This window comes from Myiozetetes cayanensis, unplaced genomic scaffold (genome assembly GCF_022539395.1).
Source record: "Myiozetetes cayanensis isolate MyiCay16 unplaced genomic scaffold, myiCay2020 scf2-11, whole genome shotgun sequence".
Lineage (NCBI taxonomy): Eukaryota > Metazoa > Chordata > Aves > Passeriformes > Tyrannidae > Myiozetetes > Myiozetetes cayanensis.
Window position 1 is genome coordinate 24,198,746 of NW_026087411.1, and position 12,854 is coordinate 24,211,599.

At 40.0% G+C, this 12,854-nt stretch overlaps 1 protein-coding gene across 4 annotated transcripts in view; it reads left to right on the top strand.

The window, feature by feature from the left end:
• Positions 1-553: 553 nt before the first annotated feature.
• The window catches only part of MTA3 (metastasis associated 1 family member 3), a 134,694-nt gene continuing 122,393 nt past the window's right edge, over positions 554-12,854 (top strand). For 3 of the 4 annotated variants that reach the window (XM_050315242.1, XM_050315243.1, XM_050315241.1), the window contains exons 1-3: positions 554-661; positions 2,703-2,770; positions 4,644-4,737. In XM_050315242.1, coding sequence (XP_050171199.1) covers positions 634-661; positions 2,703-2,770; positions 4,644-4,737 — 190 coding nt within the window. In that variant the 5' untranslated portion in view covers positions 554-633. Of the gene's footprint in view, positions 662-1,640; positions 1,970-2,702; positions 2,771-4,643; positions 4,738-12,854 lie in introns of those variants that run through there. The other variant, XM_050315244.1, reaches the window with a different exon arrangement.

The window sequence follows — 12,854 nt, forward strand, 5'->3', positions numbered from 1 at the left end:
TCAGAGAGGGCTGGGGCCGCCGGAGCCGCCCGCGGGACCCGCTCCGCGGGCGAACAAAGAGGCCACCAAACCCATCACCAACAGGTGCTGCGCAAGAAACAAACTTTCTTCGGGATATTACCGAGAGTTGCCTGTGGAGAAAGGTCCCTCGGCGGCGCCGGGGGAGAGGCAACCACCACCCACCCCCTTCCCGCAAAAAAACAACTCAGAGGGGGCTGGAGAGGAGAGGGACAAAGGGGGGGAGTCGGTGGGACATGGCGGGCTTTGGGCACGGCGGGAGAGCGGGGCGGGGGGACCGCACACCCACACCCGCACCCGCACCTCCCCCGGCGCCGCCCGGCCCGGCCCGGCCCGGCCCCACCCCACCTGCGGCCGGGCCCTGCCCGGACCCGCCCCGGGGCCGGTGCGCGGGGGGGCGGCGGGGGCGGCCGTTTAACCCCTTCCCCGCCGGCGGCTCCGGAAGCGGCGGCTGCGGCCCCGTGGGGCGCTGTGTCCTGCGCCGGGCGCGGAGGGGTGGCGGCGCAGGGAGGGGGCGAGCGCGGCGCCGGGGGGCGGCGGCGGGAGCCGCTCCCTCCTTGCCCAGCCCGGCCCGGCAGAGGCGGCGGGAGGAGGAGGGCGGCGCAGAGCGCAGACATGGCGGCCAACATGTACCGAGTGGGAGGTATGTGGGGACACGGCGGCGCCCGGCCCGAGCCCCCCGCGCCGCGCCCGGGCGGAGAGCGGCGCCCCGGCCCCTCGGGTGCCGCGGCCCCCAGCGGGGCGGCCGGGCCCGGCTTAGGGCGGCGGGAGGCGGTAGCCGGTCCCGGCAAAGGGGCCGCCGGGCCCTCCGCGGGGCGGGGGGGAGGACACAGGTTCCTCCCCCGCCAGCCCCGTGTGCCGGGTGGGAGCCCGGCCCCCGCCGCCGAGAAGGGCAGCGCCGCCCTCCGCGGGGATGGGGGGAGCGGCGCCGCCGGCTCCCAGCCCCCGCACCGCGGGCCGGGCACGGCCGCCCTTCGCGCCTCGCCTCCTTCCCCGGCGGGCAGCGGAGGGGCCCCCGTCGGGCCCGGGCGAGGGGCCGCCCGCCGGGGCCGTGTGTCCCCGGCCCTGCCCCGGCGCGGCCTGGCGGGCCCGGGCGGTGCGGGAGGGCGGGCGGTGCCCACCCCGGGGGGCGCTTCCCTCCGCGCCGCTCCCCGGCCCCCGCGCCCTCCCTCCGGCCGCGGAGTTTCCCCGAGCCTTCCTTGGTCTGCCGGGGATAAATAATTAATCCGGCTGTGTAGCCGGGAGATTTCTGTCAGCTTCCTTGCTCACCGACGTGACCCCTGAGAAGTGCGCTGATACGTGACTGCCTGGCACTGGGCGAAGGCCGGGGGACTGGGGGTGTGGGCATTTAGGCGGTGAAAAACAGGGCGAGCGTTTGTCTTCCCACCCCCAGCCTCTCGAAATTGACACGGATAAGTTTCCCTCCCTCACGGAGGGAGCGAACGTGGCACTGTGCCGAGCGCTGTGGCTCAGGTGCACCGCTCACGTTAGGTGTGCAGTGTTGGGTACCCAGAAATGGCTTTATCCTCTTGGTCTCCCGACAGCCAGAACTGAGACTGAAGATGCGTGGAAATGAGGGCTGATAGCCCTCATAGTTTAAATCTCTTTTTGCTCATGTTTTGAGATGTGCTGATATAGCCATAAGTCTTCCATCTGCATACTGCCTCATTAGGGCATTTAGATTGTAGTCCCATCAGCCTTTACTCATGAAAGTAATCCTTCTCTGAGCAGGTAATGGATGGAGTTTGCCTCTAAGGTCATCCATTCTCATTTTTTTCGTTGTAATCTTAATAAGCAGTTGTGAAAAATATCCAAAGATCATATTCATTCATTAGAGCTAAGGGAGCTACCTGAAGCTCTGTTGCATCGTAATGTAGTGTTGAAGCATCGCAGAAGAGTTTTATAGATCGTTACGATTCTTCCTCTAATTTTTAAAAGTAAAGTTTGCAAGGTATGGGAAGTCCAATATCAAATTCAAAGTGTGGTTGGCATTTGATGGGTACTTTATCACTTGACAAAAACAAGTTTTCAGAAAATTATTGAAGGAAATGTGCTGCATGTCAAATCTTTGTATGTTACATGGGACCTGCTTTCAGGATATGAGTAAACTTCCATACACTCTATGAAAATATTTTTACATTAATGATGCTTGAAGAGATTTTGTCCTGGAAGATCCTTACTAGGTCCGTGACTATTACTGCTTAATATAGTTTGCATCTTATTGAACAGAGATGACAACAAAAGCAAGGATCCGTAAAACGTACATTACTCATTTGGACAACTGTACTGCCAGAGCATCTGACAATAAATGTGAGGTGGCATACCTTACAGAAACTCACTAAACTGCTCAATTCTTAAATCTTCCTTAATCGATTGCAAGAAACTGCCACTTCTGTATCAAGATTTATGAAGTATGTGGGTTACTGAATTACAATGTAAGCTTCAGCACTAGGCATTTAACTTTTTTCCCAGCATGATTTTTAAAGCCTGTGTAGTGCATTTATAACCAGAATTTAGGAACAAACTATGTTAAATCTCAGCATAGAAATACTTCACTTCCTTAACATTCACAAAGACATCTCAGCCCTTTGAGGGTTTCTAGGTTTAGAAGAAAAGTTTTACATTAATATACTTTTGCACATTGTTTTTTGGCATTTCAGCAACTTTCCCTTTTTTTATTGCAGATTATGTTTATTTTGAAAATTCTTCCAGCAATCCATATCTCATTAGGAGAATTGAAGAACTTAACAAGGTACAGAAATATATAAAATTCTTTCTTAAGCTTTAACAACAGTCAGTGCACTTGTCAAAAAGTGAGAATTGTTTCCATCCCATAAGATTTCTATTGTGATAAGATTTTCTGGTTGGTTTGTTCTTTTTTTGTGTGTGTCTTGTTTGTTTGGGTTGTTGTTTTTTTTTTTTTTTTTTTCTTCTTTGAGATTTGCTATGTGTGTTGTGTATGTTTCAGTTACTGAAATCTTGCTGTGTGATGTCCTGTCATTCTGCCCTGTTATCTAAGGAAACACCCAGCTGGTCATTCCTGGTGAACAGGATTACTCTGCTATAAAAATTTTCAAACTAATTCTGTGAGTGCTTGTGAAAGTGAGTGAGTTTAATTCTCTGGATGATGATGACACTGTGAATCCATCTGGAATGACAGTGATCATGTCATGTGTCTACTTTTAGACATACGTGTAAAAGAGCTGGAAGGTATCAGTGAGACTTTGCAGTTATCAAATAACAGAATATGTGACTTCTGTGGCTGTTTATTGCTCTGTGCATTGGCAGCTGTGAATGAAGGATAGGCTTTTGAATAGAAGTATAGACTGTATTCTTTGTCTTCATCCTGAGTGTATCTTCCTGAAGAATGGAGGCTTTCTACATTGTCATTCTGGGGAAGGCATGATTATTTTTCTTCTCTCTTATACTAGTAAGAATAGGGGGGGATTTTTTTTTTAGCCTTTTTTTACTGTTCCCTCCAAACTTACTGATGCATTACATCACAACTTAATAATCAAAATGCCCTTCCTGATGTAAATAATGATAAAGATATCTTTTTTTCCCTAGTGGTTAGAAAGTAAATGAAAAAATTGGTAATCTGCAAATGATTTACTTACATTTACTTATTAATGGAACATAACACTACTCTATAGCAGACATCAACCACATTATCTGTTAGTGCTGTCCAACACAACATCCACTGAACTTGCGCATGGCAAATCACTTTGGACTTTTATTGGAGAGGAATATTCTTTTATTTACAGTAATTGAAGTGATTCCAATCATGTTCTGAATGTAATGTTTATTATCTTTAAACTATACTGCTATAATTTAATCTTGCTCACGCGGGGTAGAGCAGAGTCGTGTATCGATTCTCCCTGCCCCCCCGACAGTTTGGAGGATGTAGTCCAACTGTCATAAATATGAATGTTTTGTTTTCATGTGGTAAAGGTATTGAGCAAACGTGGAGATGCTATGCAAATATATAATTAAATGCTTTGGTTATTGTTCTACCAGGGATAAGATGCTTGGGGTTTTTTTGTTTGTTTGTTTGTTTGTTTTGTAAGAAACTTAATTAAAACATTATACTTTTCAGTTTTAAATAACTAACTGAAGGTAACAAACTAATTTTGTGCTTTTCATAATGAGAAAGAGGGTACAGTTCTTCAAGTATTAGTAAATTCTTTGTGTTATGAGTCTAAAGAGCTGTAGTGACTTTTTCAAATAAACCGTGTTATATTCAATATGGTTTTGAAAAAGAATACCAGAGTACATTGAAATTTACATTTCTGTCTAAAGCTGTGTTGCAAAGAACTGTTCACAGGCTTCTAATATTTCTTAAGGATTCTTATGTTAGCATGATACTGGCATTATATCTCTGAACAGCTGAATAATATATAAATCCTGAGGACTAAATAATTATAGTTAATCCTGTTGTCTGATCTGAAATTGGTACTGGCCTCTGTCAGGAAGTTTTTATTTATTGGAGTAATTCTGTTGATTTTAGCCTGACTAATCATGTGAGAACTACTGATATGAGGGAAAATCCCAAGCAAAGAGCATTTAATTTGTATTACTCAGCTGAGGAGGGATACATTCTGACTTGATTTATCTTTCTTTTGTAGACTGCCAATGGAAACGTGGAAGCAAAAGTGGTGTGTTTTTACAGGCGAAGAGATATTTCTAACAGCCTTATAATGCTTGCAGATAAGCATGCTAGTAAGTAGATCGTGTAGGGCATTTTGTCTATCACAACCTGTTCAATTTCTACAGCTGCTTAAAATTGCAATTCTTTGGCATGTAAAACATATATTTATATTAGGCAATAATTAATATCCAGTTAGGTGCTTAGCATTATCTGATACTGACCTTGCTCCTGGCAGTTGCTTCTGGGAATTAAGCTGTATTACTGTGACTGAAACTGTTCATTTGAAAAAAAAAAAATATTTTTTTCCACTGGAAGATACAGCTGTATTTCTTTTTTTTCATGTCAGAAGTAGTGCTTGGTCGTAAGTCAGTTTAAGCTTAAGAGCATTTGTGAGGATTTGATTTGGCTTTTTTGAGATAGACATAAACACGTATTGCATAATGCAAAGAATGAAGTGTATCACTGGAGACTGAAAATCCCTGGAGACTGTAAAATAGCTGTTATATGCTTTTATGCTAAATGTAGATATTAGTCAGAAAAGTAGTATTAAGCATCATATAATTGGGTTGGGTTTTTTTCAGGAAAACAAGTGCTAATAGGTGAAGAAAGCCCCATTTTCATCATGAACCTAATTTTTCTTTGTAGCTACCATTTGGTTTACAAATAAAATACAATACTGTTCCATAATTTTATAATGAAAAATGTAATTCTGAAGACAAAAGCAAAATGTAAAATCTGAGGTGTTTGAGAAAATGGTTTTGCAGAATTTATTTGCAAAATACTTCAGTTGTTTTTGTAAATAACTGAAGTGTGAAGTGTGTCAACATCCAGATTTCTTGCCGTATACTGTTAAATAACATTTTGCTTATAAACGATACTTGAGTTTTCAAAGTTACTTGGTGAACAGGTTACGTAGGGATTATAAGTCTCTAATTTATCAGGATGATTCTCTTGAAAGATGTTACCTAATGCCGATTTCTATGTGCAGATATGTGATGGAGTAATTAGGCACTTTAAAAAATACGGTACCATTTGTTTAATGTCAAATTGTGGTAATTTTATTCATACAGGTATGGTTAGTGAAGAGAAATAGCCAACTTTTGGCTTTTGTTTTATTCTTTTACTGGTCCTAGAGAAGTGGAGGTGATTTCAGTATGTAGTACTAGCTTGGTTTTTAAAGAAGGTACCTCTTACTGATGTTCTTAGGGAACGATTTAATGTTTTTCTAAAATATTTGGGCACACTTTATAGTTACTGGTGACCTATTTTATGGTCATCACCTCCTGCAGTCATTACAGTCTTTCAAGTTTTTCCATCTGAAAGGTATAGAAATACAGAACTTTTGGTGAGCTTCAGTAAACTTTCCAACTTTCCAACTCATTTGTTTTTTAATTTGTTTTTCTTTTCTAATGGAAAATGTTTTCTAATTTGTTTTTCTTTTCTAATGGAGGTGGCAAGGAAGGATTAAAAGGATAACAATTTACTGGAAATACACTTTTTTTTTTTAAGTTTAATTTTTAAAACGTGAATCTTGTACATTTCTTTTTCTTTTGTCAGCTTATTGTTTAGAAAAGGGTGCATTAGTCCTGTGGGCATCATTTGGTCTGGAAAAGTGAATAAAATTTTTCTGTTTCCTTTGTGAGTTTGCCATTTTGTCAGCACTTTGATATAAAGGACTTGTTGACGGTCTGTTGCTCTTCTACTATAGCATACTAGGGGTGAGTTGGTGTCACTAGAAGTACCATGGAATCTTCCATCATGTGTTCTCTATTGAGATTCTCTTGCTGTTTTCTAGCAGGAAAATAGATATATAATTTCCAGCTGGTTCGACAAGTATCCTTGGAATGCCTCTGTCTCACAGGTTATAAGTCATCTAACTGGTGATGAACTAGGTTTCTCTGTGGGTGTTTTCTCTGGGCACAATGTTTTTTTTTTCCTGACCAATCTATGCAATCTGTACTGCTAAGTAATCTTACCAGATACTTGTTACAGTTTCAGGGGACAGCAAATAGCTTATATCTTGGTACAGCTCACGCAGCAGATGTAGTTAAATGTCAAATCAATTTAAATGCTTTGATTCTGGAATACCAGTGTTCTGTTTAAAAATATGATGTATGTAAACAAAATATTTGTATATTTATGAATTGAATGTTTTGGAAATGTTTTATGTAGCTAAACATGTTGACACTACAACACTTCTACCTGGCTTAATATAAAAGAAATGCTAAAAGATACAAGTTTCTTAAGGAATAGAAGTGCTAGTTCAGTCACTGAGTTCTCCTGTGTACCTGTCTAGAGAAGTCTTTTAAGTATAAGATCGGCTTGATCTTTTCTAATGATATTTTATATTGTTAGCAATTCTTTTTTCTTTATGATAGAAAAAACTGTCCTGAGTTACTCACTTCTCAAGACTTTCGCAGGTGGAGGTTGGGGTTTTTTTGTCCCATTTAATGAAACAAGAAAATAGCTATGTAAGAAAATATTTTAGAACTTTAAGAAGAAATTTTCAATAACTTGAAAAAGCTTCAAAGCTATTCGAAAGAATGTTTGGGAAAAATGGAATGAAGTTGATCTCTGACTCTGTCATTGTTAAAGAGTCAGTATACTGCTTCTGTGGTTTGGAGTTTTTTTGTTTGGGGTTTGTTTGCTTTTTTTTTCAGGTTGTCTTCCAAAAGGATGGGAGGAAATTGAGTTTTCCTTAGGCCATCCTAAGATACTCGGGGTCAGAGGAGTTTCTTTGAATTCAAAGGATGTCACTAATCTGTGAGGAAACTGTGTTGCCATCCTTTTTTCTCTGGTGTTTTGGGTGGAACTTAATTAATGAAATTTTTATTTGTCTACCAGCATCATGTATGACATCAGTCTAGATCTGGGAATAGTTCTAGAAGCTGACTGTAGCCACTGAAGTCCAGGGGTTTGGAATGGTTAAGGGTCACTTGAGGACTTGATATTTTTTCCCCTTTGATTTCTGTTACTATAAAATAGAGCTTTTGTTAAGGCCAACTTGAAAGACAAACCTTCAAGACAAGCTTCTTGAACCTGTTCTGGCTCCTGAACTCAGTAGGAGATTTCTTCTGTGGTGTTAACACTCACCAGCTCTTAAGTTGTGGTTATCACCATAGGGTCACTGCAGGGGGGGCATTCCTTTCTTGGAATGAAGGAATTGTCAAGAAGAGTAAGGCTTATCTCATAGGGTAAAGAAGGAAGAGAGAAGAACAGAAGATAGCAGGCTATTGCAACAGATACTGAAGTATATAAGCAAATGAACTTGGAGAGGTGGGACAGAAACACTCAGCTCATTAAAATGGATGAAGCAAGCACAAAAGGGATGGCATAGAGATTATTTCCTAACCAAATGGTGTGATTGAGAAATTGTCAGCTGTAGCTGAATCTGTAAAATGCAGATGTTTCTTTAGATAAAGTAGAATGAATGTAAGTATTTTAGGGCAAGGTTTTAATAGCTCTGGAGGGGAGACTGTATTAGCTGTATACCAGCACTGGGTTTGGGTTACAGTGAAGGGCTCAAATTCTGTATTTCCTTCTTTTGTAATAGATTTATCATGCAATCATAGAATATCTTAAGTTGGTAGGGACACAGAAGGGTAATCAAGTCCAACTCCTGGCCCTGCACAGGACCACCCCAAGAATCACAGCATGTGTGAGGTTTATGTACTATTACTCTCTTGAAACTAAGTACGGTGGCCCAAGTGCATGATACCATTTTTTGCAGTTCTTGATATTTTAAGTTCTTTATCTGGTCATGTGCTATCATATAAGACTATGTTTGGAGTCATTGTCTTATTGCAGCTCCTCAGCCAGTTTTTGCCCAGTCAGCCATCAGGTGAGGGTATAAAAAATTACTGTTGTTGGAGACCTTTGTCTCCTGATTTATTAGGAGAGTTTGCTTTGACTTAGGTGTGCTGAGCTGCTGACTAAATGCCAAGAATATTTCTGGGCCTGTGATAAGGCCTATGCAGAATGTATTTTTTTTCTCATTAACAAAGTTGATACTCTTTATGAATAATGTAAGGCATAGTTAAAAAGAAAATCTGAGACATGCTGGTATCCAGTGACTGAAAGATCAAAGGTAAAATGAGATTTTTCTAGATTACAGAAACTGAAGTAAAAGGTTTCCTTTTTTCAGTCTCAGTTGCTCTTTGTAGAGGTCACTTTATTGGCTTTACTTCTTGTAGTTGCACTTTTTTAGGACTTTTCTTATTCTTTTGCTCTTGATCAGTCATATTTCATGTCACACTGCTTTGCCAAAGGGTGTTTCTGCTACAAAATTTTTGTACCCAGTAGATACCTAAGAGGAAAGGAAAAGTTATGCTAGTCATTCCTGGTTTCGTTAGGGTTGGAAAAGACCTCCAAGATCATCAAGTCCAACCTCTGACCAAACACCACCAAACTCTCTAAACTATATTGTGAAGCATTGAACAGTTGGAGTCTAGACTCATTTCTGACCTTGGTGTGACATTAATGTGTTGTGAGCAGAAACAAATCAAGTATTCACTTTGTACTTTAGTTTATTGGTCTGTAAAGTAATGCTCTTATTACAATTTCTTATTAAAGTTGGTGGAAAATACTTAATCTACCAATATATTTTTATAGCTCCCATTAAAAGATCTTACAAATACTAGGAGTTTATTTTCTATAGAATATCAAGAATGTTCCAACATCCCTGAAAATGGCTTGATTTTGCAGAGCAGTTGAGCTGCTGTTGAGCTCTGCATTGTCATGTAAAGATGCTCTGTATTTGAGGGGAGGAATATTTTGAGTATTGTCTGTTACTTGCCAGCACTCCAGATACATCCAAGAGAATGAAGCTCTTAATTTTCCATCTGATTTTTGAGAAGCATTTTATTTCAGTAGAGCAACAGGCTAGCAGGTAGCATAGGCGATGCTAAGAAAATAGTTTAACTTGAGCAGTAGCATTTAGCAGGTTACTCACTAATGTCCCTAAAGATACATAAAACTGAAATGTGAATTCCTTTCGTGTGCCATCAGGCTTTTTAATATATGGTTGCTGTTGCATGGTGATATTCTTAATGCTTAATTCCAGAAAAAACACGAATTTTTCCTGCCCTCTTCACCAATCAAAGAAATACAATTTAGAAAGTTGTATGAAAAAAATTATGTGTGTGGAGACCTTGGGGTTCAGTAAAGCACTCCAGAATAATATGTTCAAAACACTTTGTGTTGTTCAGTGTTCTGTTATCTTGTCGCATATTTGAATCAGTATAATTCACAACATTTATAAACTAATATTACTGGACTATTTTTATCCAATCAGATTGTAACACAACCAGAAACTTGGTGGATATTTTTTATTTGGTCATGGTTCTTTTTCATCATAGTCTTTCTTGTACATCAAACTAAACAGTTATTTAGAAATGATATAATGTTTCTTTAATCACAATACCTTTTCTGAAAAATCACTTTAAGATGACTTTTCCTTTCACTTAATTCAAGTCATATAATGTCTTAGCATAAAAAGTATGTTTTGACTGGAGATTTTGTTTAAAATTTAAAATTGTCCTTTTTAAACCCATTAGTTCCCTTGATACCTGTTGTCTTCACAGCCTATGTTCAGTTAGAAGCACTTTTAGTGAAATTAATATGAGAGATGAATGTTAACTCTTCCACTGCATATGTAAATCTGGATTCTCCACTTTCATAATTTCAAATGTTGAAATAATTCATCGTTTCTCTAAAAACAACCAACCAACAAAAAGCAACCTCATGATGAATGGTTATATTGTTGAATCCTATGTACAACTTCCACAGAATGAATTAAGACAGTTTGCTTGTTTTGCTAGCGGTGCTTGTAGAGGTTGACATCCATCCTACAGAAAAGGATGCTCTAAGGCATGGAGAGTCCTTAGTTACCCTTTCAAGGGAGTTGAAGTTTAAAGAGCTGCCTGCTGAGCAGGTGGTCCTTTGGAAGGAAAGATGATCATTGCATTGCACTGGTCTTGATACAAAAAAAACCCCAGAAACAAAATTTTTGGGTCTTACTTATGGTCATGTGGGTGCACAAAAAAAAAAAAAAGTCGTCTTTAGAACTTTTAGAGTTCAGTTGATTTGTCTCTTACAGTAATGTGTAAGTGATTTCCATGGAATTTAGTGGCTTTTGGAAGGTTTTCTGTTGGTTACGATTAATTTCTTTCACTGCACCTGGTGAGGCAGCCTCTCATGATTGCTGTTAGGAAAAGAGATATGTTGATATTACCCTGTGATGAAGGATACTATTTTTCTGAACGTTAGGGAGGGAAAGGAGCTAAGGAATGGAAAGACAGAGTTGGGAATCAAAGATAGGAGAATCTCTTGAAGTGCATTAAAGGAAGAAGGCTTGGCTGCTAGATATACCTGAGGAGTAGGTGAGCAGACTTGTATAACTGGTTCAGTGAGATAGTACCTTGTTAATCTCAAGGCTTCTGTAAATATAAACTAGTGTTTTGTTTGCAGCTCAATGTGTCTGGCTCTGTCATCTCTGTCCACACACACACACACCACTCCCCTGTGAGTCCCCAAGAATTTGGAGAAAATTAATTTTGACCTAATGTAGTGGTGGACCTTTTACATACTTAGCCTCTTTTCTTTGAGGAAAAGACAGGTCTTTCAAAAGTCTGTTTCTGAGCAAGCCATTAGAAGACTTGGGTTTGTTTTGAAGATGGGGTGGTGAATAAAGACAAACCCAAATATAGTAAGAGGAATAAGTCAGGAAAGATTACTAGTGTGAATTCCAATGGCACTTGTTCTGTTACATGTTAATGAGTCAACTAATAGAGACATGTAAACTAAGCACTAACAAATTCAGGTGTGTTGTGTTGATTCTGGCAATCCTGAAGTCTCTGATGTGGGAGAGGCGCACCCTGAGAGGACCGTTTAAGGATGATACAGATAACAAATTCTTTAATCAGTGGTAGAGTAGCTTTTATGCTAAGGCATAAGTATTTTAGTCTAACTATCACTTTCACTAGAAATGAGCTTGAGGAGTAGGCTTTTTTTTTTTTTTTTTTAAATCTCTTTGATCTCTTGAGACAATGGAACATGAAGTTTTCCTTCGTTTACCCAAGAGAATGCCATAATTTGTAATTTATTTGGAGAGGGGGAGAAAATTCAGAACTTGCTGAAATACTGCAAACCTTGTACAAAACTACTTCCTTGTCACCAAGGAGAAACTTGTCTCAAGGCTCCCTATTATCCTTTTCAGGGGTGCTTTGGATAGTTTCATAAATTATGTTTTGTTCATTTGATTTTTGTGCAAGAACTGTATACTTGTGTTTTTTCCCCTCAACAATGAAAGCAATAAAGAAGCAGTAATGAGGAGCTTTTTGCTTCTGACAATATCTGAGTCTTCTTTTCGTGACTGACATTTTAGAATTAGTAGTTATATTGTCTCATTAACAAGTTTACTGTCAGCTCCAAGTATCTTGTGGAATTATTAACTGCTGTGGCCGTTCAGACTCTTCCTTTTGTGCAAAATGTCTTGTTAGATTGTGAATTTTAATGATCTTCTCTTAATGGAGTGAATGGATTTCCAACTAAGTTCATAATTCTAGGAGTTTTTAGCTCTTATGGAACTGCATCTGAATTTTTGCATGAGCTAGCTAGAGAGTAACTGCTAGCTTCATCTTTTCACCTCTTAAGAATAAATGTAGTTTTGGGCAGCCATATGTAGATTAATTTTTTTTAAACTCAAAAATCTTATTTTCTGAACACATAACTTAAAAGGCTTGAATACATTGCTGCCAATTTTTCTGCATGTAATAACAAACTAAACCCAAAATCTGGGTTAATTCTGTGAATTTGTTGTGAAGAGTGGAAAGCTGCAAAATATCAGTTCATATTTATTTTTAAAACTGTTTAATAGGTATCTGAAATAGAGCTTTCATTTTTATTACTTAAATACTGAAATAATTTACTTGGTATGTTCCCTTGGTAGGGAGGAACTCAGTGGGGTGCAAAAGGTGGCATTGTTTTGAGTTCTCCTACCAAAATAAATTCTTCACATTTGAGTTTTTAGAAGGAGAGACAAGCATTCACGGAGAAATGCTAAAGCATCATGCTTTATCCTGTTTCTCTGTGTTCCTTAGGATTGATTTCCTTATGATCAGGTTTAAATACATGTGTCTGTATTACTGTACTTGTTCAGGGCTTCTTTTGATTTTTGAAAAACGTTTAA